Here is a 27,016-nt window from a genome sequence, read left to right on the forward strand (position 1 = left end):
ATACCAAAATTCTGTATATTCCTTAAGGTTTGAAATAGCATTTAATTTCTTTACCCCCTGAGATCAACTTTCTCTTTAAAAATAACCGTTATGTTAGATGTAATTTAAAAATAAGGTAATTTCCGATGGTGTAAGTTACACATTTTGGGTTTAAGTTACTCAGGGAAAAGGCAAATATCTATGTAGGATACCTATTAAAAATATACTCATTTTTCTAATATTTGTCTCCTTAGCCATTCCTCATAGCTAGTATCCCCTCTAACATAGGATTGCAATTTTCCATGCATGAGGGGCTACTTGTCTTCCAGGGGTCAGACCAGATAGCACTTATGGACCATGACATTCTTTCAAATAAGCCCAGATCTTGCCTTGAGATACTTCTCAACCAGTACTCTAAACAATTAGTATATATTGAGTTATGATACCACCTGAGAAATAGCACTCTATGCCATTCATGTGCACTGTGAATATAACATATTACATAAATCACAGATAATGAACACTTAGCATACATGAATACAGTTCAGTGTTTTAATTAAGTGACATATATACCAAAATTGGTATGTAAATGATAATAGGCATATAAATTGCTGTTGGGGGATAACTAAGCCATTGGTGATTGGTTATTAATACTTTCATATAATATCCTTTATCTTTGAACAGATTTTCTGACATATTTCATTTTTTTTTGCCTTACTATACATAATGAGATAGATTATACTCTTACCTTCATTTAGTATATTTCAAATGGAGATAGAAATGGGACTGTGTACATAGGAGGGGGTAAGGAAATGGAAAAAGAGATAACAAGGAAATTCTCAATTGTGGTAAGACAAAATAATAAATACTATTAGTGAAAATTTATTGAATGTTTATTTCCTCACAGATACTGTGTCATATGCTTTACATATGATAAAGTCACACAAAGTTAGTGTGGAATGGGTGGTAACCCAGGCCCATTTTACTGATGAGGGAACTGAGCCTCCAAGAAGTCAAACACTATTTCTTGCTTTTTGCAGTAGCTGTGTGCTACTGCCCAATATTAATTGTTAACGTTTAATGAGCCCCGACTATATGCAGGGCAGATGACTAAACACTTTCCATTTAATCCTTGTAATAACTTCAAGAGGTGAAGTGTGAATTAGGAAGAAAACACTGACAAATCAAAAGCCTTCCCGTTTCTTATGACGCTTTCTTCAACTTTCTAAAAAGTCTGTACACAATTTAGTAATGAGAGATTTGAGAAATTAAATGATTGCTGTCCAAAGGTTTTTTTTTCCCCTATGAAGCTAGCCCAAGAAAATAGCCAGAAATGTTAATATAGATTTATGTTCGAGTAGATATTCTTTGTAGCATGATTTGTAATAGGAGAAAGAAGGCCATAAGTTAAATGTCTGATAATAGGGAAGTAGTTAACACATTAGATAAGATGGACTATTTATTATGAAATCATTAGATACCCACGAAAAAAACACATTCAGTGAGGAACAAACCTCCATATGTTTGAGTCACTATTCATTTTGAGGTGTGCAGTAATATTGGCACAGCCAATTAGAGCTGATATACCAGCTGATGAGATAGGTTAAAATCTACCATTTTGCAGCTAGTTTCTGTTCTATCTTTTCTTTTGTTAATGGGGCATTTCTTAATGATTTTATTTTATCTCTTGAGACGATTTCTCTTGGCATCATCTACTTTTGCCTGTTCTTGAGTGGACGGTGCTACTATACCACACTTCTCCAGTAACCTGTAGAAAAGGACAGAAAAATGTCCTTTGAAGTAGAGTGAGGAGAGGATGGACAGAGGTACAGAGATGTGTTAAAGCAACACAGACCTCGAAGTTTTCAGGAAAATAAATGATCAGTAATCTACCTCTTTAAATTGTTTAGTAGTTACCCTATGGTTTACAATAGAAATGTTTAATAAGTACCTTCAAATATCCATGCCACATATAATGAAAGACCTTAAGACAGTAGATTGTCCATTCCATCCAACCACCCTTTGTTAGTTTCCTTACCTTTACTTTTATAATCCCCTAATACATTTACATACCCATAACATGTTGCTACTCTTTTTGCTTTAGGCAGTTATCTTTTAGAGCAATTAAAATAAGGAAAAGAATTCACTTTGATTTACTCCACTTTGAGTTCTCTGAAGAAACTTGACAAGAACATCAGCGATTCAGATCACAGTATTCAGTTAACACTTTTTGGAGGTGGATGAAGGAAGATGAGTTACTGAAAGAGACAAGGAGTTCAGGAGGAGGTCCAATGTCACAAGCCAGAGTGGGAAAATTTTCTCTAAATACTTACACCACAGTAATGAAGGCTTCACAGAAGGAGAAGGCTTTCTATTTAAGGAAAATAAGAGCCTAGAAAAACTACTGGATATGAAACTGACAAATTTTGAAATGGATTGTTGCAGCATAGACAGGACAGGGAGAGCTAGCAATTACTTGAAAAACAAATGGAGAGCATACAGCATAGTACTTAAAAAACCAGTTTAGGGAGACCTGTATTTGAACCTGTTCTGCCACTTGTTAACTGCATGATGTTGGTAATTTTACTTCTCTGTCCCACCAACTGTAAAATGAATATAATAGTACTAAATGATGGCTTGTTTACTGTTTTGTGAGATCTTCCATGGGAAGTGCTTACCGCATAGTTTGGCACATAACACTCTGCAAATGTTGGCTTTCACAAGGATAGGTCAAGAATATAGAGACAGAGGGCATGTGGTCTTAAAGAAAATTAGGGCATAATTGGGGGTATGTGAATGAAGAGATAAGGGGAATATCTGAGACCTATAACTTGGAAGCCTTAAGGGACAAATTAAATGAAGTAAAGAATGATACCAGGGGCGCCTGGATGGCTCAGTGGGTTGAGTGTCTGACTTAGGCTTAGGTCATGATCTCACAGTTCGTGGGTTTGAGCCCAGTGTTGGGCTCTGCACTGGGATCCTCTCTCCCACCCCCAACCCCACCCCCATCTCTCTCTGTCCTTCTGCCACTTGCAGTCTCTCTCAAAATAAATAAATAAACTTTAAAAAAAAAAAAAAAAGAATGATGCCATACATAGAAGAGAAAATTCACAGAGCAAAACCCTTAGGGGATGTGGATGAATTTGGGATTAAGGCAGAAACATGGAGTTGAGCTAGAAATTAGTGGAGAAAACTGTCCTTTGAAGTAGAGTGAGGAGAGGATGGACAGAGGTACAGAGATGTATTAAAGCAACATGGACCCTGAAGTTTTCAGGAAAACAAATGATCAATAATCTCAGAAACACAGTGACTGAGTTTATCTGCTGAGATTTCAGAAACAAGTTATGTCATTTCTGGCTCCCTGATACTAGCTTCTCTTAGACCCAGCCCTACCTCGCTCTTCCCACACTCTTTGATGTGTGCACAAATAGGTAGATGGATAATGGGGAGGAAGAAAAGTGGACAGATCAACAAATAACACTGGAAACAACAAAAATTGTACCTATACATTTTTCATAAGAATCTGTAAACTATTTTTCATAAGGATCTATAAATTCAAGAGTTTTACAACAATACAATTTAGTCTATTTCCCTTGTGATTAATTGATTTAAAGGGAACTAAGCACCTGAGTTCTTTGTGGGGTTACCAAAAGTCACAGAGGTCCTTAGTTCTTGAGGTGGATCTGGATTCTAGAGGTGGATCTTGTCTCTGGAATTTCACTAGTAGGAGGTAAATAAATTCTAGTTCCAAATGAATGTTAGTGGGAAGACTATCTAATGGTATAAATATGCAACTAAATATTAAGTTTTAAAAAAGTTAAAAGAATGAAAGCACAGTGATGCTGACTAGAATTAAGTGTCAATGTTATCAATACTCATAAACCAAGAAGGGCTTGGGATAATAGGAGGACCAAATTTGGGGGGCAGTGGAGAGTCAAAACAGCAAGATATATATATTAACTGTATGAGGGCAAGAACGTTCCTCTATCTCACTTCATCATAGGCTCAGTATATGGCATAGCTCTTAGAACATAATAAGTTATTACTCAAATATTTTTGAAAGAATTGGACAAGTAATGTATCTAAAACAACAATAGATGCAATACCAAGACCTGGTGTAAGTATAACTACACATGATAATAAATGAACTTGATAGAATTCGATTGGAAACACAGAACTACATAAGGAGGACACTAAAATAAATGAAATGGTTCAGTGGTTCACTACCTATGTTGTTTGTTCCCTACACCTCCTTTTCTTAGAACCGTCTTCTCATAAAGATGGGTTCCTGGAACCTGTTTGTATGTTCAGTGACTCCTTATTCAGTGCAGTTGATGGACCTCAATTGAGTCAATCACAGTCTCCTCTCCCAGAACTCATAACGGACACAAAGATAGAATTCACCTTTCTAAAAGATCAGATGTACAGCGTATGAACTATGGAGAAACAACTTTTTATATGAGCAATGTAAAAGCAGAGAAATTCAGTCTGTATTGAGGGAACAGGAAGCATCACTGAATCAGAAATGTCACCTGAATTTCAGACAGCTTCTCAGTCTTTCTGAGGTCCAGTTTCACTTCCTCTTTACCTTTGTTTTTGAAATAACTTTTAATCAGAGCTATGTCAAGTGTCTTCAACCATATAATATTCCTAGGAAGTAGGTAGGAATATTTCTCATTTTATAAATGAGAAAACTGAGTCACAGAATGTTTAATATGACCATGCATAGTGTTACATATTTGATAAGTGATTAAGCTGAGATGCAAGATTAGGTGAAAAAGTCTCCAAATGTCTGCTCTTGTGTGTGTACTTCTTTAGGAGGTTTTCATGAGACATCCCTGTATCCTCATAACAAAGGGTCCTTTTTGCTTAAGGTAGTTTGAGTTGGCTACTGTGGCTTGGAAACAAAGAGTAGTAACTAACACATCATTAAGTTAATGACCTGGCAGAGAAGATACTTATAAAAACAAAGAACTATAATACAAAGTATAGTGTGGTAGTTATTATGAGAATTACAAACAGAGCTATTCAGAAACACCAGTGAGACAGTTTCTATATTTTGTAAGGGAGCAAGGAAGGAGGGGCAGGGTGAAAAGGTTGATGAATAGTTTGGCTCAGCTTTGGGCCTTGAAGGATGTTGACAAGTGGGGGATGGTGAGGGAAAATATATTCTACAGAGAAAGAACAGCTTTAGAAAAGGCACATATGATGAACAGGCCAAGGATGTACTGAGAATATTTTAATGAGTCCTGTACTGTAGGGGCTGTTGAGGTGTGGAAGGAGTGCGGTTCCAGATCATGATAGGCCCTGAATGCCTTTCTCTGGGGTATGAGCTTTATTTCCTACAAAATAAAGAACTACTTAAGGTCCATGAATAATCATGGCATCATAAGCATTTGTTTCACTCAAAGTTTGTTATCAGGGGAGCAATAATGGAGATGGATAGAGGTTAAGAAATATGTAAGCAGAAGTACTTGTTAGAAAAATTAGGGCAATGCATGAAGTCAATGGTGATGAGTATTTAAAATGAAGCTTTTGTCATTGACAAAAGCAGACTTCTAGCTTAACAGCTAATAGAAGGATGATCCATTAGCTGGAATGGGATACAGAATCAACTCCAGTAAAAAGTAGAAAACCATTATAGATATTTAAAACAAAAGTGGATATTTAACATGTCATTTCTTAAAGCATTCATGCTTGTTCAAAACTAGCATTAATTCTTCTTAATCTTTAATTGTATACCTATTTCTTCTTGCTCACTTATATCTGGGGTGATCAATGGCTTTGGTAATGTTCAAATTAATGGTTAAGCATTCTTATAACCCAATGAATTGACCTCTCTTGGGCAGTGAAACAATTAAAAAAGATATGGCATCGTGCTTCCTGGCTTGAAGATTTCTCCTCTCTGTTGAGTACTAGGGGTGTAGTTGGGGTAATGGGTGATAGAAATTTCAGACAGGTTAAGGGAAACCCTAGAATGCATGAGAGTGGTCCTGCTTATAAAGGTGTATTCTGGGAGTGTATAAGACTCAAAAGCTCCCATCCAACTGGCTAGAATGCCAGCTCAGCAAAGGTGAAGTGAGGAGCCTGGCAAGTGGGACCCAAGGTAGCCTCAAGGACAATAGAGCACTCAAACCGGCCACAGAAAGCATACAACAGTTTTGTATATCCCTCACCAGAGGTAAGAGAGCACAAGCAAATGTGAGAGAACTAGGATAATGACCAGGAAGGAGCCAAGTATGAGCCAACATCTATACACCATGATTACCTATCGCAAGGGGCAAGGCTGAACAGGATGGAGAGATGCATCAGAGGAGATGAGTGAGGACTGAGAATGCCATAAAACCAGGTAACCCCTGACTAATGGTGGATGGGTACTCAAACTCCCTTCAAGTAGACAAGCTCATAGGAACAAAAGGCAAAGAAGGGAAGGGGAAACGAGGCACTGAGTTTTAAATGGAAATGATTCAGCTGATTTGACTTCAGCCATTTATTAGGAGATAATTGGAGCATTTTAACTGGAGGGATTATTAAACTGAACATTGTCACTTATTTACATAGAAAGTTTAAAACATTTCACAATGTTATATCACTGTATGATTACCACTCACATCCTTATTGTTCATTTCAAATAGTTCAAGTTCATTCTGATTCCCAAATGACTTACCAAAAAACTTGCTTACTCTAGAGACACCATTGATCAGAATATCTCACAAGATATTTATGGTTATAATGGTGTTAACTTTTCTAAGCAGTGAGTATAACTTGAAAAGAGAGAAAGCTGAATATACATGAAATCAAAATGGATTTTCCTCCAGTTGAAGCCAATTATTCAGAGAAGGTAGGAAAACAAAAGTATACACTTAAATGTATAGCAGGTGAAGTGGGTTTGGAGCAAACCAACATATCTGGAAAACATGATAGGATCAATGGTTGAGGCAATTGTGAGCATTTTGGATAAGGCTCAGAGGTAGATAATAGTTGTAGTTACATAGTTCAAGATCATTATGTGGTCAAGAAAGTAGACATATTTTGTATGACTCCCCAGGAAAAGGGACAGAAGTAGATTTTGCTTGATTATGAGAGAGAACTCGGTAGCCATTTAAGGCTGCCCCAAATTAAATGGTTAACACTCAAAATAATTATCTCCATGCTACTGAAACTATTAAAAGATGGTCTAAAGATTGTAGAAAGAATCCCTTCCCCAGTGAGTGAAGCTATTGGCTTTGAGGCTCTCTAGGATTTTATCTAATCCTAAGGCTTTCTATAAATGCACATTTAACTTAGCTTGCTCAATACCATCTAATTTTGTCATAAAGTTATAAACGTAGATCACATTAAAATATTAAGTGTTTCTGGTATTGTGATTTGAGGTAACACATTCCTGTGGCAGGTCCATTCCTTGGCATCTGTACATGACAGGCAAATTCTAAGCAAAGACACAGTGACTTCTTGGGATGGTAACATTCAATAATCTTCTAGATGGCATACAACTGTGTGTCCAGTGCTAATAGCCAAGAAAAAAGACTTTTAACACACAGTTTAAGAAAAAAACTTGAAGAGTCTCCTAAAAGGTGTCAAAACCATACATACTTGGTGTATATGGCAAGCCTGCCAAATACCACTACACTTACAAAAGCTTAGGATTTGTTTTAACTTTAATACTTACAAGCACCTAAGATTCAATGCCATCCTTAGTTAAGAGTTAAAATAGAGAAGCAGATAGGAATTTTTAGATATGAGTCCAAGTACTATTCCCACTCTTGGCTAGATAACATTCAGAGAAAAAGAAATCACTTATGAAATAAGTAGGAAAATACAACATTAACCATGGGAAAAATGGATTGATATGGCCAAATATTCTGTTTGGGTGAGAATAAAGTTAGACTCCTCAACTTTTACAACAGAACAAGAAACCTTCCACCTGCATATCTGATTCCAAAGTGTGTAGCCCAGTGATACTCAAGTGTCTGCTTGTCTGCTCCTTTTTGGTTCCTGGTTTTGTTTTGTTTTGTTTTGTTTTATTTTGAGAGAGTGAGCAAGAACATGCACATTGGCAGGGGAGTGGAGGGGGGAGAGAGAGAGAGAAAGAATGAGAGAATGAGAATCCCAAGCAGGCTCCATGCTGTCAGCACAGAGCCTGATGTGGGGCTTGACCTCATGAACCATGAGATCATGACCTGAGCCGAAATCAGGAGTCAGAGGCTCAACCAACTGAGCCACCCAGGCACCCCACCCTTTTTGGTTCCTTAACACAGGGGACTGAGCTGTGTAGCCTGCATTCCCCCAACTTCCCTGTCAGCTAGATTCCAACTGGTTCAGCCAACAGAAGGCTCTGATGGAGGAAGAAGCTAGAACATTTCCCCCTCTGTTTCAGGTGGTATTTTTAGCACAGCCTGTTTCCTCATTGTCTCTAAATGTTGACCACGGACAGGCCCATCATGGTTCCACTTCCGTCCTGGTGACTCTGGATGGTGGGCTCCTACAACAATGTCTTCTTTGTCCAGCCTCATGGCCTCACCGATGTTGCAGTGTGATTTCCTGTTGCTACTAATCTCAGGAGTGCCACTTTAAAAGTGAGAGCACCAGGGTGCAAGATATAAGGAGATAACCACTCTCAGGGTGGAGCAAGTACAGTTAACACCTGAAAATGAGTGCACCCTGGGCACTGGGTTACCCTGCCCTAACCCAGATCTCACTCATCTTTGGTTGCTTTGCTGCCTAATGTTTAGTTTTATGGTTCTCCTTTCACCCGTACACAATTTCCTGGATTCAGTTGCTTATATGGCTCCTGCTTTCTGGCTGGACCCTGAGAGACTCAAGCATCCTTTTCATAGAGTTCAATCTGAAGTTGTTTCCACCTAGCTGTTGTCAAAGGCAGATTGAGAAAATATTAAAGGAAGACCTTTTAAGAAATATACAGTCCCCCCTCTTCTAAGTATTTGAATTCTAGTCTTAAATGAATTTAGTTTATCAGAAAGATCTATACCAGGATCTCATCAGCTCAGACTCCTGCAGAGATAGCTTCCCTGAATCCTATTTTAAGGTTATTTTCTTTCATTTACTGATAGTCCTTATAAAACATAAAAAATAAGTCTCGTGATGGACAATTTTCCCCCACATATATCTTAAAACCTCCTGATGAATATCCCATTCATTAATTTTACTATATTGTATCCTGTATTAATCAGGATGATCAGGTTGAATTACTTAAGGGAATAAGAATGGGGGAAAGGTGTTGGTTCACTTAAGTGGACTGCGGAGAGTTTGGAGCTAATCTTGGGAAAGACTGGACCCTTTCTGTTTCTTTCTCTCTGTCTCTTTCCCTCACTCCCTCCCTTTCTCTTCACCCACCCCCCATCATTTATTTTCTGTGTTGGCTTTATTTTTTTTCATATATTCTATACCAAAGGTCACAGAATTTTATGTAAGAAAAGTGAGCACTTTTTCATGAGCTCCAACCAGGAAACTACTGGGAAAGGGATATTCATTGAGCCCCCTTGAATCATATGTCCATTTCTAACTAGTTATTGAAGCAAAGTGCACTAGAGTACAAAGATTTCTTGTAGGATGGTCATGAGTGTACCATTTCCTATACTTAGGAGGGGTGGTGTGTGTGTGTGTGTGTGTGTGTGTGTGTGTGTGTGTGTGTGGATGGGGAAGGTGCTGTAATTTCTCTGCCCTCACAAGAAGTACATGGTCAGCCTGGTAGGGAAATGGTTTTTAAGAAGAAGGAAGGTGTTATTTTCACAGATCAAACAAGAACTCTTCAGTAAATTGCTTTTGTGGAAGCCACTCATTATATTCCATTTAAGTGTCAATACCATAACAAGATTTGTGTAACTCTTTAGGTCTTTGTTTTCTTTTTTTTTTTTTTTTTTTTTTTAATTTTTTTTTTTTCAACGTTTATTTATTTTTGGGACAGAGAGAGACAGAGCATGAACGGGGGAGGGGCAGAGAGAGAGGGAGACACAGAATCGGAAACAGGCTCCAGGCTCTGAGCCATCAGCCCAGAGCCCGACGCGGGGCTCGAACTCACGGACCGCGAGATCATGACCTGGCTGAAGTCGGACGCTTAACCGACTGCGCCACCCAGGCGCCCCTAGGTCTTTGTTTTTAGACAACTTGCAACATCATTTAATGCTCAGTAGTGGCAAGTTTTCATCACGTCATTTAACAAACATTTATTGAGTTCCTACATTGTTCTGGGTGTCAGCTCTAGAGTAGTGGAAAATAACATGTACATAACATGTACAAATATATGCTTTTATGGAGCCATCTTTCTGATGGAGGAGAAAACACTTAACATGGTTAAACCACAAGATAAGAACGATGCAGGAAACAATTTACAGGGGAGAGATGCCAATGTACACCATTATTATTCTACGGAACACTGTTTGAGAAAGGAGTATTTGAGCTGAGACCTGGGTGAAGTAGGAAAATGAACTAAAGAACTTACATGAAATAATTGCCTATAAGGCAAAATGAACAAAGAACAAAAGCCTTGAAAAGGGATGATGCTCCGTGTGTTCAGAGCAGTGAGCAGACCACAATGACAGAGTAGTAGGAAACAGGGAGACAGTGTTAGAAAATAACACCAGACACTTACCAGGGCCAGATATCGTAGACAAGTATATTTTAATAAGGTGTGTATCATTAGGATAGCAGATGGGAGTCTCAGCATTTTTTCAATGATAGGAATAGAATGGAAAACATCTTGGGGCATTATACTTTTTTTCCATATCACAAAACATTTTACTGTATGATAGGTCATGATGTTTGGGATTAATAAACTACAGTGGACTAGGGAGAATGTTACTGGCCAAAGCTGATGAAGCTATTAACAAATTAATTGAAGACATGTTTGTGCTTTCCTGTCAAATAAAACATGTTTACTTGAATAAAAGTCTCCCGTAATTGACTACAGGCTATGTAGTTTCTTACTTGGATGATACAATATGAATTTCATAAATATCCATTAGTTGAAATAGTTCTGACTTCACAAGGAGACCTCTTCGATCAAAATTACTATGAAATGATAGCTCTTATGAACATATTCAGCATTATCAATCAACCAATACTTACCAAATACACACTTACAAAGGCTCAGCATACCAGTATATTTAAGATACAGTTCTTGATAGAAAAAAAAACCTTATAACCTAGTAGAGGAGATATGATGTACATATGAATACACAGAAGGACGACTGTGAGAAGTACTAATTCAAGTCCATTAGGAAAATATAAGAGTTCAAGGAGGAAGGAAATTATTTCAGGCCGTGTTAATCAGGGCAGGTTGCATGGAGGAAATGACATCTGAATCTGGCCTTGAAGAGTAGGATGATTTTACAGAGTATGGCACTTGGGAGTAGTCCTTCAAAAAGAACTGAAAACAACACCAATGACTGAACTTTTAATAACAGTTTCCTGTTTATTGATATTTAACATGAGCTCGATTCTTCCCACGATGTAGCCCAATTCTGTAAAAGTATCCAAAATATTATTTACTATGAAAACATTTATTAAGTGGTTTCTATGTACAACTCACTAAAGGGGACAAAAATAAAGGTTATATGCAATATTATAAGTCTAGATGCTTAACAGAATGGGTTCTTAAAGGATTGTGATACGTACATACACATACTTTTTAAATTTCAGTCAAATGCTATGTTATTGAATATGTTTAAGATAGATTATATATAAATATAAGAGATATACATATCCATATATAGCTATCAGTGTGTGTGTGTGTGTGTGTGTGTGTGTGTGTGTGTGTGTGTATTTCAACCATATTACATAATTACTATTTAATTTAGAACCTCAGAATCTTCTTTACAGCTAATGTCCATGAGATATCTGTAAATACTACTCCATTTCTTAATAGAATTACATCTGTTCTTTCTCAGTATTTCAGGCCAGTGCCTAATCTTGTATCAATTACTCACATCATCTCACATGTCCAGAAGGAACTTATATCAAAGTTTGTAAGCCATCTAACAAATGCATGAATGCTTCTCTAAAGTATAGCTGTATTTGAAATTTTACAGAGGAGGAACTCTTCCAGGCATCTTATCTCACTAAGGATAAAAGAAATCCAAAACTTTACACAAAATAAAGTACATCATATAGTTGTCTATGGAAAATGTGCTAGTTATTTATTGCGATATACGTAAAACTAAAAATATCATGTCAAGTTGGTATTTAACTCAAAACTGAACCAGTTACGTGAACAAATAACTCATTTTTCCTTAACTGAAGATGAATGACAATTGAGAGTCATAGCACTGAGGTTTAATTTTACCCAAGTTTTTGTCCCTTTCACCAACCACATATTTATAAACATCATTTGCTACCAGACAAGGTTTGGGGGAACACAATAGACAGGGGCTTTGGCTTTGCTTTCAGTTCTTCAGTTACTAGATATTTGACTTTGGAAGAGTTACTTTACTTCTTTGGGTCTCACTTTCCATATTTGAAAAGTGAGTTTGTAAAATAGTTCCCTCTTGAGGTCTTACTTTTAGAGTATATAAAAATATTCTCTAAAAAAAGAGGAAGGATAGAGTTCATGGTTACTTTCCTAATTATAAAGGAAATGAGAGATGCTTAAGAGCTCCCTATAAAGTTTTAATAAAATGGCAATCAAGGTGCTAATATTATACCTGCCAAATATCATACATTTATAGCAGAGGTTTGTACATGGTAGGCAGACAGTCTATATGTGTTAGGTGATTGGGTGAGCATATTTTGTGCTTCTAATATATTATTCTACTGATAAAATATGTTACAGTTAAAATGCATATTTAACATTAAGGGAATAACATGTTTATTGCACTATAAATCATCTTGCTTCTCAATATATAAAAAAAACTCTTCTTCTAAGTCACAGCTCCAAATGTTTTACAAGTCATAGATTCCTTAAGGAATCTGAGGAATCTGAAGAAAACATTATAACCTTTTGCTAGAAAAACTCAAAAAAAGACACACATTCAAAACTGAATATACTGATCCGATCCATGGGCTGAACACTTTTCTAAAATAAATACATTGAGGGGCGCCTGGGTGGCGTAGTCGGTTAAGCGTCCGACTTCAGCCAGGTCACGATCTCGCGGTCCGTGAGTTCGAGCCCCGCGTCAGGCTCTGGGCTGATGGCTCAGAGCCTGGAGCCTGTTTCCGATTCTGTGTCTCCCTCTCTCTCTGCCCCTCCCCTGGTCATGCTCTGTCTCTCTCTGTCCCAAAAATAAATAAACGTTGAAAAAAAAAATTAAAAAAAAAAAAAATAAAATAAATACATTGAACTCACTTGTCACTTTTATTCAAGGGAGGAAAAATACTCCATTGTTACTAGTGAGCTGTATAGCCCATGTATGTGCACATTTTTGTGTGTCACTGTTTTTTAACCCAGAAATGTCTGAAATTTAGTATGAAGATAGGTTTTAATATCAACGTTTCTTATTTATTACTAAAACACTAGCAACATTTAAACATTTATCTGACCAAGTAACATTAAGTAGGAAATCTCTATGAGACATAAAATATAAGATGTAATATCTGCTCATGAGAAACAACTTAATGTGTTTTATTAAGACTTTTGCCCTTAGGGTGCTGCTACAGGACTTGGAACCAAAATCATTTAACTCTGTGCCCTGAATATGGAGGAAAAGAAAAAGAAACACAAAAATCTAATTTGTAAAATTATTCTGTTGTGCTTTGTTGGCAAGCAGTATAAACATCCTAAAGAATAATGATCTGTTGTATTTTTTAGTCATCTAGACATTCTTTAAGGTAGTAAAGATTTTTTTTTTGTTTTGAGAGTAAATTGTTTTTTGGAGAGTCAAAAAAAAGAAACATGTGGAACACATTCCTTGGCTTTCCAAAACCTCCAACTGTGAGTGACACATGTACAGTATTTTAAAATTTGCAAAAAAAAGAAAAGAAACAAGAAAGTAAAATCATATTATAATTCTCCAAATAATACTGTGTCTACCAAACAGTACTGGTTTTGCAAAGGTTTAGCTAGTGTTTCAATGCCTCATAATCAGTAAGGTAGTGGGAAGGACTAAAACCAAATAGGCAAAGATTTGCTAAATTTGAAACACCCTTTGAGTAGAATACTTGGCACATAGCAAGAACAAGAATATAACTAATTTCTTCCTTCATGTTACTTCAACTAGTAAATTTACTTAATGAAAATTAATGTATTTTGGTATTTCCCTTAAAACCATCCTTTGAATAAGATAAGAGAAACCAACCATCACTTTATCAGAATTTCAAAAAACCATCAAATAGACCATCATTTTACAAATTAATATTTTATACTTTAAATGTACTTGGACTCTAGACTTAAACTGAAGAAGTACTCAAGACAGTCAATAATGCCACTCTGGCAGCTGCAAAACTACCCTAAATACATGAATAATGAAGTCATCCTATTTATAACTTAGAGGCATTAAATAGTAGCAAAATTTAATAAGAATATAAATGGCTGTGGGGAGCCTGGATGGCTCAGTTGGTTAAGTGTCTGACTCTTGATTTCAGCTCAGGTCGTGATCTCAGGGTTCGTGAGACTGAGGCTCATGTTGGGCTCTGTGCTGACAACATGGAGCCTGCTTGGAATTCCCTCTCTCTCTCTCTCTCTCTCTCCCTCTCCCTCTCCCTCTCCCTCTCCCTCTCCCTCTGCCCCTCCCCCACTCCCCACTCCTCTCTTTTCTCTTTTTCTCTCAAAAACAAACGTGTGTGTGTGTGTGTATGTGTGTGTGTGTGTATACATATATATATGTGTGTGTGTGCATATATATGACTCTTTACTAATAGGGTATAAGATGGGCACCTGGGTGGCTCAGTCTTAAGTGTCTGACTTCAGCTCAGTCATGCATGATCTCATGGTTCATGAGTTCAAGCCCGGTATTGGGCTCTGTGCTGACAGCTCAGAGCCTGGAGACTGCTTCAGATTCTGTGTCTCCGTCTTTTTCTGTCTCTTCCCCATTCACACCTTGTATCTCTCTCTCTCAAAAATAAATAAACATAAAAAAAAAAACTACAAGGGTAGAAAGTTTGTATGATTCATTGTGATCCATATGAATGACAAATACATCAAATCAAGACATTCAGTCCCAACAGATATGCAATATACGCATGTGATTATGGGGCCTTTGGGGCATAACTAATACAAATCTCTGCCATAATTAGAGTCAATACTTGAGAAATTTTAAAAAAGATCTAATAGGTAGGGTGTTTTGTTTCTCTATGCTTACTTTTCTAAGAGAATTACTTCCTTTCTCAAAAGAGGCAATTTGCTCTCTTGGGACCTTGCCTTCCTCAAAACCTTCACCTTTATATATTGGAACTGTATACAAAATCATTTCCATTCTTCCTGTGCTAAACATGTATGCTCTCCTCTTAAACTTTGTTTTGTTCTCTTCTTCATTTATATGGCATCCTAGCTTTCTCCTCCCTGCCCACTCTCCCCCCATGACTTCCAAAACTCTCCTCTCTCCACACATCTGCCTTCATCCTCTTCAAGCTGGAATAACAACTATATGATTTTAATTTCATCTAGAGATTTAAGTTTCAAAATGTAATCCATAATATGCCAATATAGAATCTTATAAATTCTTTTGATCAGTTTAAATCAATTTAAATTAGAGCATGCAAATGATCAATGAAAATGCTAGTCTTCTTTAGCTGTACTTGGATAAACTACTGTAAAATGGTCTAAGGATTATTTTGAATATCACCTAAGACCAAAACTGATTATGCAAAGTTTCTTTATGCCTCAGATGCTTAGATCTCATATTGCTGCTATATATTTCATCTGGTAGACTTCTCAGAAGTAACGTGCAAAACGGGTACACCTAACACGACTATCACAATTAAAACATGGCTCATGAAGGAAAATTGTGCATGGATAGTACAAAGAGTCTCTTCCCACATGGAACAATACATGTTGGCAAAAGTCACAAAGAGATTATGTTCGGGTTGGGTTGGGGTGTTGAGTCCATACAGTCTTTATCTGAGAAAAGAGATAAAGATATGTGGGAAAAAATGGCCTTTGCAATGTAAACAATTCTGTAACTCTTTTAAAGCAAATGAAAAGAAATGTTATAATTCCTAATTTAAATTACTTACTGTTAGGCCTTTGTTTCATTGTTTCATTGTTTCTCTTTAATAGTTAGAGGGGTGTCTGGGTGGCTTAGTCAGTTGAGAGCCACTGACTTTGGCCCAGGTCATGATCTCACGTTTCACAAATTCAAGCCACGCATCAGGCTCTGTGCTGACAGCTCAGAGCCGGGAGCACTCTCTCTGCTCCTTCCCAGCTCATACTCTGTCTCTGTCTCTGTCTCTCTCTCTCTCTCTCTCTCAAAAATAAATTAAAACATTAAAAATTAAAAAAAAAAGAACTATTAAAAATTTCTAGAAAAGTTACACTAGAACATAGAACTTTCCAAAGTGCTCCCATGAGACAATAAAATATATTTTGATACAGGCATTTAAAAATATAATAATAGATACAAATTTTGGTCTAAAACTGTAGGTCAAATGCAGATTTTCTAATATCTCAAAGTATCTACTTCTGTTACCTAAATGTAGTAACCCCCTGGCACTTCTCCAGATGGAATCATCGCTGAAAGAAAGGGAGCTTTGTCTTTTGTTCTGTTTCTGATTGAGCTGTTCATCTTTCTACTCCACATACTCTTGTGTTCCTGACAGAACACATGGGACATGCTTTCAGTATAAAATATTTCCAATCTCTTTTGAACGCCTTGGGTCTCACCTTTAGGGCCATACTGTGTATGTACAGGCTCATTAAAAAAAAAAATGAGTATCCAAAACACAGGCATCAGGAACCACATAAAACTTTTTAGATAAAATGTCTCATTTTATTTTTATTGTAGCTTGTTTTATTCCTTAATTTTTATTTACTTTAAATAGTGGTAATGAGACTCTTCTATAGTCACCTAGGATTAAAATTTCTGTCAAGATACACATTTCTGGAAACAATGACTGTGAACAATATTAACACTAAATTCCAAGAGAAATTAATTCTCTTAATTGTCAATATGTGATAGCAACTGAAAAAACGTCTGTATCATTACAGTTTCATGAGGATGATTTGCTGATTTAAAAAAAAATTGAGACTATATAGGAAAAAATATTAGACTCCTAGCTGCAGAAATCAAATTTTAAAAAGACAAAGTAAGAGATGTAAAAGTCTTATTCTGCAGCCATAACAGTGATAATGTGACATAGTGATTTAATGTTTTAAGAAAGCCCTCTACTGTCAGGCCTCTATATACCCACCTGGATATACATCTATAGGATATTTTTAATAGATATAAGCTAAAACAAAGTTCTCCAAATATAAATAATATGGCAGTAGCTGAGCCTGACATTTGGTTCTATGACTCAAATTCATTCAGATTAATAACCTAGTGAGGATTAAAGATAAAGTTTCCTCTGTGTGGATTACCACAGGTAAAACCAACACCCTCTCCTACTTTGTAACCTTTTAGAATTAATTAACTGTTGATCATTGTCTCAAGCATTCTGATCCTATCTAAGCTCCAGATAAAATCAGTCCTGAAGGCTTCTGTGTCATAAAGAAGTCTTTCCTGACTGGAATTTGATAAGGCAATTTCTCCTATCTTGTTCTAAAACTTTTCTTGTTTACTCTGCCTTTTGTTTTGTTCTTCTTATTACATTAGCTTTATTGAAAGATAATTGACATGTAACATTATGTAAGTTTAAGGTATACAACGTGCCAATTTCATACATTTACGTATTGCAAAATTATTACCACCATAGCATCACCTAATACCTCTATCCAGTCAATTACCATTTCTTTTTTGGGGTGACAATATTTAAGATCTACTCAATTAACAACTTTCAAGTATCATGGTCACCATACTGTACATTAGATGCCCAGAACTTGTTAATCTTACAACTAGAAGTTTGTACCATTTGACCTCCCCATTTCCTCCACCTGCCAGTGTCTGGTAACCATTGCTCTACTCAGTTTCTCTGAGTACAGCTTTTTTAGCATTCACATATAAGTGCTATCATACAGAATTTGTCTTTCTCTGACTAACCTAACTAACGTACTATGATGCCCTCAAGGTGCATCTAAGTTGTCAAAATTGTCTTTCCCATCACTGAGTGTGTGTATCTACACTACACCACATCTTCATCCATCAAAGGACACTGAGGTTGTTCCATATCCTGGCTATTGTAAGTAATGCTGTAATGAGCATGAGGTATAGGTAGGTCTTTTTTTTTTTTTTTTTTAAATCTTTTATCAGAAAAAAAAAAAATACTGCATAGGCCTTAATACCTGAACATCAAGTATATTCATGAACAGTGAGTATCTTCTTGTAAACAGTTTTAGGTATGAGACCCAGACGGTACCTTAGGGTAAGAGTTTTAGCCCCTACCCCAATAAGCCCCATCCCCTCACAGCTCAACTCTGCAGTACACATTGGGGTGCAAACCAAAGGTAGCTCCCAGGAATATTTTTTCTTCAGGTGTCAAAGATCCCCAAGTGATCTCAACATCCACCCCTTCCTGTTTTTACATTCGCTTGTCTGCAAGATAGCTGCTTAGCACAGGTCAGTAGTGAAGCTCTGATAAAAAATACATAATATACAAAAACAAAGAAGAAACATATTTGGCCCCTTAAGACAAACCACCTCGATGACCTCCCCATCTCTCCAGGGCCACTCCTAGGAGCATAGATGTCTTGGAGAGGCCAATGCCACCCAGCTGCTCTCCTGGCTCTGTCACACCGTTGTCGTCTTAATTGTCTGTAACAATAAAAATAAGCACGTACAACATACACATCCACCCAGAAGTCTGGTTGGCCCCTAAGCCTTTGTTTCATGTTACAGTACTGGGGAGCATGTGCCCCCAAATGGTAGCCACCTGAACATCGCAGTAAGCTTCCTAGGAAACACAGTGTACCCCCCGACTCATCGTCCTTCCCTCAGGTGGCTGTTGTCCATTTTCTAACACACAGGCATCAATTCTTCAGGTCCTGTCTGTCCACGTCCATCCCAAAAGTTCAGTTATGTGTGCCATGGGGGTAAGGTCAGTCCCCAGAACCATGTTCAACTCTCCTCAATGAGCAGCTGTTGGGAGCTGTACAGATTTTTCTTGATGATTCAGAAACCCATGCCCAGGGTCTGGGACTGGCTGAAGCCAGGGATGAAGGGAGAGTTGGCAGAGCTGAACAGCCCCTGGATCTTAGGCCAGAGGCATTAGTCCACATGCAGCATGAGGGTCAGCTGGAAGGTGGGTACCAGGATGGGGTTGAGGGCCATCTGACCAATGCTGTGGCAGCTCTTCCCCTATTTCACACACACATCCAGCAGTGCTCCTCACCAATCACCGGGCTTGTTTTAGGCCATGCGCAGTAGTTCCTTGCCCACCTGGCTCACCAGCTGGCTGGACATTGATGACAGCCATTTTAACAGGTATGAGGTAATATATCATGGTTTTGATTTGCATTTCCCTGAAGATTAGTGATGTTGAGCACCTCTCTCTTTGTATCTGCTGGCCATCTGTGTGTCTTCTTTGGAGAAATACGTGTTCAGTTCTTTTGCCCACGTTTACTTGGGTTGTTTGCTATTGAGTTGCATGAGTTCTTCATGTATTTTTCTTATCAATCCTTTATCAGATATGTGAATTGAAGATATTTTCTCCTATTCCATAGGTTGTCTTTTTATTTTCCTGATTGTTTCTTTTGGTGTGCAGAAGCTTTTAAGTTTGATGAAGTCCCAAATAGCCTTATAGTTGATTTTCTGTTTTTGTAGCTTGTGCTTTTGATGTCATATCCAGAAAAATGCTTCCATGACCAATGTAAAGGAGTTTTTCCCTGTTTTCCTCTAGCAGTTTTAGGGTTTCAGGTCTTCTAAAGTTTCATCCATTTCAAGTTAATTTTTGTCAGTGGTGTACGATAGGAGTCCAATTTCATTCTTCTGCGTGTGGTTATCCAGTTCCCAACACCATTTGTTGAAGAGACCATCCTTTCCCCATTGAGTATTCTTGGCTCCCTTGCAAATATTAGTTGAACACATATGTGAGAATTTATTTCTGTGCTATGAATTCTGTTCCATTGGTCTGTGTCTATTTTTATGCCAGAAACATACTGTTTAGCTTTGTAGTATAGCTGTATAGTAGAATTTGAAATCAGGCAGCATGATGCCTCCAGCTTTGTTCTTGCTTCTCGAAACTGCTTTGGCTATTTGGGACCTTTTCAGGGTTTTTTTTTTTTCCTGTGAAAAATGCCACTGGAACTTTGATAGGGGTTACATCAAATCTGTAGACGGATTCAGTATGCACAATGTGGACATCATAACCATATTAATCCGTTTTTTTAATTTAAAGATTTTTTTTACTGTTTATTTACTTTTACATTAAATATAATTTGTTGTCAAATTGGCTTCCATACAACACCCAGTGCTCAACCCAACAGGTGCCTTCCTCAATGCCCATCACCCACTTTCCCCATTAATTCTTAAAATCCACGAATACAGGATATCTTTCCATTTGTTGAGTTTGTTCAATTTTGTTTATCAAAGTCTTAGAGTAGAGGTCTATTACCTCCATTATTGAATTCATTCTCAAGTATTTTATTGTTTTTGTTCATATGAATGGGTTTATTTTCTTTATTTTTTGGATGTTTTGTTGTTAGTGTATAGAAACACAATTGTTATCTTTTGATTTTGTATACTGCAACTTTATTGAATTTAATAATTCTAGTCATGTTTTGATGGAGTCTAGGATTTTCTGTATATAAGACAATAGCATCTGTAAACAAAGACAGTTTTCCTCCTTTATTTATTTCTTATTTGATTGCTCTGGCTAGGACGTCTAGAATTATGTTGAATAGGAGTGGTAAGGGGGCACTCCTGTCTTGTTCCTAATCTTAGAGGAAAAACTTTCAACTTTTCACCTTTGAGCATGATGTTGTTCGGGTATGTCATAAATGACATTTATAGATTTTGTTTTTAAGTTTTATGAACAAAGCTGTTAGAATCATTTCAAAGAATATAAACTTAATAAATCAATATTGGGATACTTGTCATCTTTAAGATAGTGAATTCTCTCCCCCATGAACATTATATATCTAGCTGCTTATTCTGATTTCTTTGTATTTCTTGAATATCATGTTTAATTTGTGCAGGTTTTCATCAAAAGTTCAGTATATATTTGTTTTGAGCACATATTTGGTTTCTTCTAGTATTCTATAGATATTTTTAATTTCTAGGGGCACCTGGGTGGCGCAGTCGGTTAAGCGTCCGACTTCAGCCAGGTCACGATCTCGCGGTCCGTGAGTTCGAGCCCCGCGTCAGGCTCTGGGCTGATGGCTCGGAGCCTGGAGCCTGTTTCCGATTCTGTGTCTCCCTCTCTCTCTGCCCCGCCCCCGTTCATGCTCTGTCTCTCTCGGTCCCAAAAATAAATAAATGTTGATATTTTTAATTTCTAACATGAATATTTTATTTATTATATCTTGATTGATAATTACTCTGTGTAGGAACACTACTATTTTGAATATTTTTTAGCCTGAAACTTTGCTGAATACTCTTAATACTATATATATTCCCATTCCCACAGCCACACAATGGTTAGTACATATGCTAGGACTGTCTACTTGAAAATCCAAGAGAATATATATTCCATCACTATAAGTAACCATTTGAAAATACATTTGATTTTTAAAGTCCTAATTACTTTTTATTTCTTATGGTATTGGCTAAAATCTATACAGTGCTAAAACAGCAATAGACATCTTATATTAGAAACAGGATCAATCAAAAAATAATCATTTAGTATAATATTCATTGTAAGGTTTTGGTAGATAATATTCATGAACTCCATCTAGGAAGGTATCCATCTACTCTTAGTTTAAAGAGGGTTTATCACGAGCAAGTATTTATCAATTTTTGTCTGCATTTCTTAAGAAATTGTTTTCTAATCTATATATGTTATATATGTTATGTTGACTTTCATGTTATTGAAATAATCTTTCATTCATTTCTGGTATAAACATTGGTGTCTTAGTTTGGGCTGTTACAATACTATCAACCATGTGGCTCATAAAACAACCATTTGTTTCTCACAATTTTGGAGGCTGGGATATCCAAAATAAAGGTGCCAACAGATCTGATGTCTGGTGAGGTATCTCTTGATGATTTTCAAATGGCTGTCTTCATTTTGTATTTTTACATGACCAAGACAGAAACCACCTCATTTCTTCTCATAAGAGCCTAGTCTTTTTCATGAGAATTCTACTCTTGTGACCTAAGTACTTACCAAAAGTTCCTATCTTCTAAAAATATAACATGGGCTTTATAATTTCAACATATGACTTGGATGGGAGTGGGACACAAACATTGAGTTCATAAAAATTGGTCATGTTCTATTTATTCTTACTGCTTAATTTTGTAACAGTTTAAAATCTGTGGTGTTAAAAGTCTTCATGAGATTTTCTTCTTATTTTGTATTGGCATCTATACCCATGTATGTTTTCAGATTGGTCTGGCTCCAAAACACTGCACTTAATCTCTCTGGTGCACTATCATGAGTAATGGAAGTTATTAAATAGCAAAAATTCAACAGAGTAAACTTTAAAGATCCAATTTGCTTTATTAACTGATTAATGAATCAGGCAGCATCCCATCTAGCAAGTAGATGGGAGCTCCAAAGAGTTACAGGGGGAAAGAAAGTTTTTAAAGGTAGAGAGGGAGCAGAAAAAATGAAATATTATTAGCAAAGAATCCACTGTTTTGGGCAAGGTCAGCCTCCTAAGGAGAATAGAAGGGGTCTATCAGTAAATTTGCCATGTTGACTGGTTAAAGGTTTTATTCCTCGGGGGTTGAAACTGCAGTTAAGTTAGGAATTAAATCTTGATTTACTGACTTGGGGCTTTAAACTAAGTGATGCCATTTTGGGCCTGTGGTTTCCTTTTTAACAGACTATAAGATTCTTAAGGGCAGAATCTATTTGTAGACCCTCTGAGGCTCAGTAGTGAGCCCCAGAACCCTACTCAGTAAACCTCTGTGGTTAGTGGGCCAGACATTTGAGCAAAATTATGCCAGATGAGCCAAATTATTTTCACTAATCAAGAGGCAGTATCACCAGCCAAGCAGGAAGAAAACATAGTTTTGTAGGAAGCTGATAAGGGATGAACCTTTAGAATAGTGGTAGCTAAAAGGAATGAAATGCCAAGTCAAGAACAAGAGCTTTGTCAGTAAGTGCCTCAATAAATAAGGGGTGAGATTTCACTTTGTGAGCTAATATGACAACCTGAAATGATTCCTGTGCTTTAACTTGTCTCTTTCCACTGCCTCTTCCACAGTTCAGGCACAATAGTTCTCTGCTCTGAAGGAGAGCAATAGCAGTTTAAATGTATCTACATGACAATACATACAGTTTGATCATTGACCATCCCATCACTCCTGCAAAAAACATGGGGATCAATCAGCCTCCTCTCCCTTTTTCTCTCTTTCTTGCCTTCCTAATTTAGCTAATCATGAGGTCCTATTAATATTAGCTCCTAAATAAATTTCCAATAACCCCCTTCTCCTACTCTGCATTGTATATGCCCTAGACACAAACCCATCAATATCTCTTGCTTGATTCAGTAAAAGAGACTATCACCTGATCTGCTCGGTCCTATGTTCCTGGAATCAACCCTGTACAGATCTGCCAGAAAATTTTTTCTAAAGTACAAACTTAAAGTTCAAATATAATTTCCTTGTTTAAAATCCTTTGTGGCTCTCCATCACCTACTGGATGAAATCCAAGATTGTTACCATTGCTAGGGAGGCCCTTCATGTTTTGGCATCAGGATATGTTGTACTGCCCCATCTTTTATCATTGTCTTACATTATGTTTACATGACCATTTTCTTTGTTACCATTATCTTGAAGTTCATATTTCAACAACTTAAAACTTCTGGTAGATTCCCTCACAATATCTGTAACTTCCTTGTTCTTACCACAATATCTTTTCTGCCTGGAAATTTGCCTATATATGAACTAACTCTTCCTCATCTGAAATATTACTTATTCTAAGAAACTATGTTTTTGGAATAAAATTATGACTTCAACTAATAAAGATATCATTTTAAGGAGTTCTTAGACACATGTGAAAACATTTATTTCATGGATTTCCATGCCTGTAATTTAAACTGTACAGCCTATATTCAATATAGAATATATTTCCTCTTTGTATTTTTTTCATATTTTCTTTGCAAATGTTTCAACAAGAGTCATATCAGATTTCTTTTGTATAGGCATCTATAATTAAGTTGTCATGTTACCTGAATGGATATTACCTAATTCCTGTTCCACCTTAGATCTAACACCAATTAAAATTGAATTAAATAATTCAACCAGAGCTCACTTAAGGAAAATTAGCAGACCTAAACAAACAAACAAACAAAAATCAGCTTCTGAATTGTTCACCGATTCACAGACTCCCCAAGTATCCTCACTGAATACAGGTGTTTTGTTCTTTTTGTACCCTTAGGTACTATAGTATCAGATAGTCCTGTTTTCCACAAAGAAATCAAGAAAAAAATTCCTTTTTATATAAGAGAGAGTTTCTATTGAATCTGTATATGTTTAGCAATATTTAGTCACTTTGAAGATAGGTATCAAACACTAAGTAATATTATGTGTTAAACCCTGTGTTAGATGCTGTGACTAACTATGACACACACAGTCTTTCTCCTAATAAGTGGAACGCTGACATGTAAATCAACTGTGGATAATGCTGCAATAAACATGGGGGTCCAGATATCTCTTCAATACCCTGTTTTCAGTTCCTTTGTATATATACCCAAAAGTAGGATTACTGGATCATATGGTAGTTCTATTTTCAATTTTTTGAAGTACCTCCATACTATTTTCCACAGAGGCTAAACCAATTTACATTTCCACCAACAGTGCAGTAGATTTCCATTTGTTCCACATCCTCACCAGCATTTATTATCTCTTGTTTTTTTGATGGTAGCCATTCTAACAGGTGTGAGGTTATATCTCATTGTGGTTTTGACTTGCATTTTCCTGATAATAATGATATTGAACACTCATTATGCATAATAGTTAATATATAAACACCTGAATGTCCGTGAACAGATTAATGCATAAACAAAATATGGAATAAATATGCAATGAAATATTCTTCAACTATGAGAAAGAAATCTCTCATTGCCAACAACATGGATGGACCTTGAGGTCATTATGCTAAGTGAAATAAGTCAAACAGAGAGAGGCACCTGGGTGGCTCAGTCAATTGAGCGTCTGACTTCAGCTCAGGTCATGATCTCACAGCTTATGAGTTCGAGCCCCGCGTCGGGCTCTGTGCTGACAGCTCAGAGCCTGGAACCTGTTTCGGATTCTGTGTCTGTCTCTCTGACCCTCCCCTGTTCATGCTTTCTCTCTCTCTGTCTCAACAATAAATAAATGTTAAAAAAATTAAAAAAAATAAACATTAAAATTTTTTTTTAAAAAAGTCAAACAGAGAAAGACAAATACTGCATGGTATCACCTGTATGTAGAATCTTAAAGAAAAAAGAATATGGGGCTCCTGGGTGGCTCAGTTGGTGGAGCATCTGACTTCAACTCAGGTTATGACCTCACAGTTTGTGGGTTCGAGCCCAGCATTGGGCTCTGTGCCGACAGCTTGCTCAGAGCCTGGAGCCTGCTTCGGATTCTGTGTCTTCTTCTCTCTCTGCCCCTCCCCCACTCGAGCACTATCTCAATATGTCTCTCAAAAAAATGTAAAAGAATTTAAAAAAAATTAAGAAAAGAATAGAAAGTGGTTAACAGAGATAGGGTGGGAGTGAGGGAAATAGGGAGAAGTTGGAAAAAGAGTACCAACTTCTAGCTATGAGTGAGTTCTGAGGATCTGATGTAAAACATGGTAACTATAGTTGATAATATTCTATTGTATAATTAAAATGTGTTACAGGCACCTCGGTGGCTCAGTCAGTTAAGCATCCAACTACTGATTTTTCCTCAGTTCATCATCTCACAGTTCGTGCATTTGAGCTTCAAATTGGGCTCCACTCTGACAGCATGGAGCCTGCTTGGGATTCTCTTACTGCCCTTTCTGCACTCATGCGCTCTCTCTCACAATAAATAAATAAACTTTAAAAAAATGTACTAAGACAGTAGAACTTACGTTCTCACACACACACACACACACACACACACACAAAGTTATGTGAAGTGGTGGATGTGTGTGGGGAATCCTTTCACAATGTATGCATATATCAAAACACAATGATGTACACTTTAAACATATATATTTTTGTTATTTATATCTCAAATTTAAATTAAAAAGAAATAAGCAGTGGAAATACTGTGTGGACAGCAGAACTGGGGATATGCCACGTGTGTGGTACAGGAACATAGTCCAGAAACACCTGTTAATGAAGTCTGTGTAAATTGAGACTTAGGAGAAAACTAGAGATTGTCCAGAGAAGGAGGCAGAAGTGTACTGTAAAGACCAGCCTGCCTATGTGAGGCCTCCAGCGCAGGGGATTTGAGTGAGGGGGAGCATGACAAGCAGTAAGGTTGTGGTGGCAGGCCTAGGGCAGCCTAACAAGGGATTGGAGATCTATTTTGAGAACTTAAGGCTACAGTGGAGTCACTAAAGACTTGAAGAAGAATGTGAGATCTTAGGTCTAATAATATACTTCATAAGGTAGCAATAGATTCAAGTTGAATGATTTTGAAATTATTGGAAAATTAATGATCTAATATCCTCTCACAAATACACAATTAAGTTCGATAGCAACCAATTTCACCACTTAGTAAAGTACAATATCTTTTTTCATTGCAGTATAATTAACGTACAATGTTATGTTAGTTTCAGGTGTATAACCTATTGATTCAACAACTCTGTACACTACTCAGTGCTCACCACAATAAGTACAGTCACCCTCTATCACCACACAACATTATTAAAACATTATTGACTATATTCCCTATATTGTACTTTTCATCTCCATGACTTACTAACTTCGTAA

General features: G+C 36.9%; 1 protein-coding gene across 3 annotated transcripts in view; it reads right to left on the minus strand.

The window, feature by feature from the left end:
* The window catches only part of HMGCLL1 (3-hydroxymethyl-3-methylglutaryl-CoA lyase like 1), a 194,148-nt gene that overhangs the window by 9,340 nt on the left and 157,792 nt on the right, over positions 1 to 27,016 (minus strand). The window contains exon 8 of one of the 3 annotated variants that reach the window (XM_045498584.1): positions 15,753 to 15,988. The exons of the other annotated variants lie outside the window; for them this stretch is intronic. Coding sequence (XP_045354540.1) covers positions 15,944 to 15,988 — 45 coding nt within the window. The 3' untranslated portion in view covers positions 15,753 to 15,943. Of the gene's footprint in view, positions 1 to 15,752; positions 15,989 to 27,016 lie in introns of those variants that run through there. 3 annotated transcript variants of the gene reach the window in all.

Source organism: Leopardus geoffroyi, chromosome B2 (genome assembly GCF_018350155.1).
Source record: "Leopardus geoffroyi isolate Oge1 chromosome B2, O.geoffroyi_Oge1_pat1.0, whole genome shotgun sequence".
NCBI classification, from domain to species: domain Eukaryota; kingdom Metazoa; phylum Chordata; class Mammalia; order Carnivora; family Felidae; genus Leopardus; species Leopardus geoffroyi.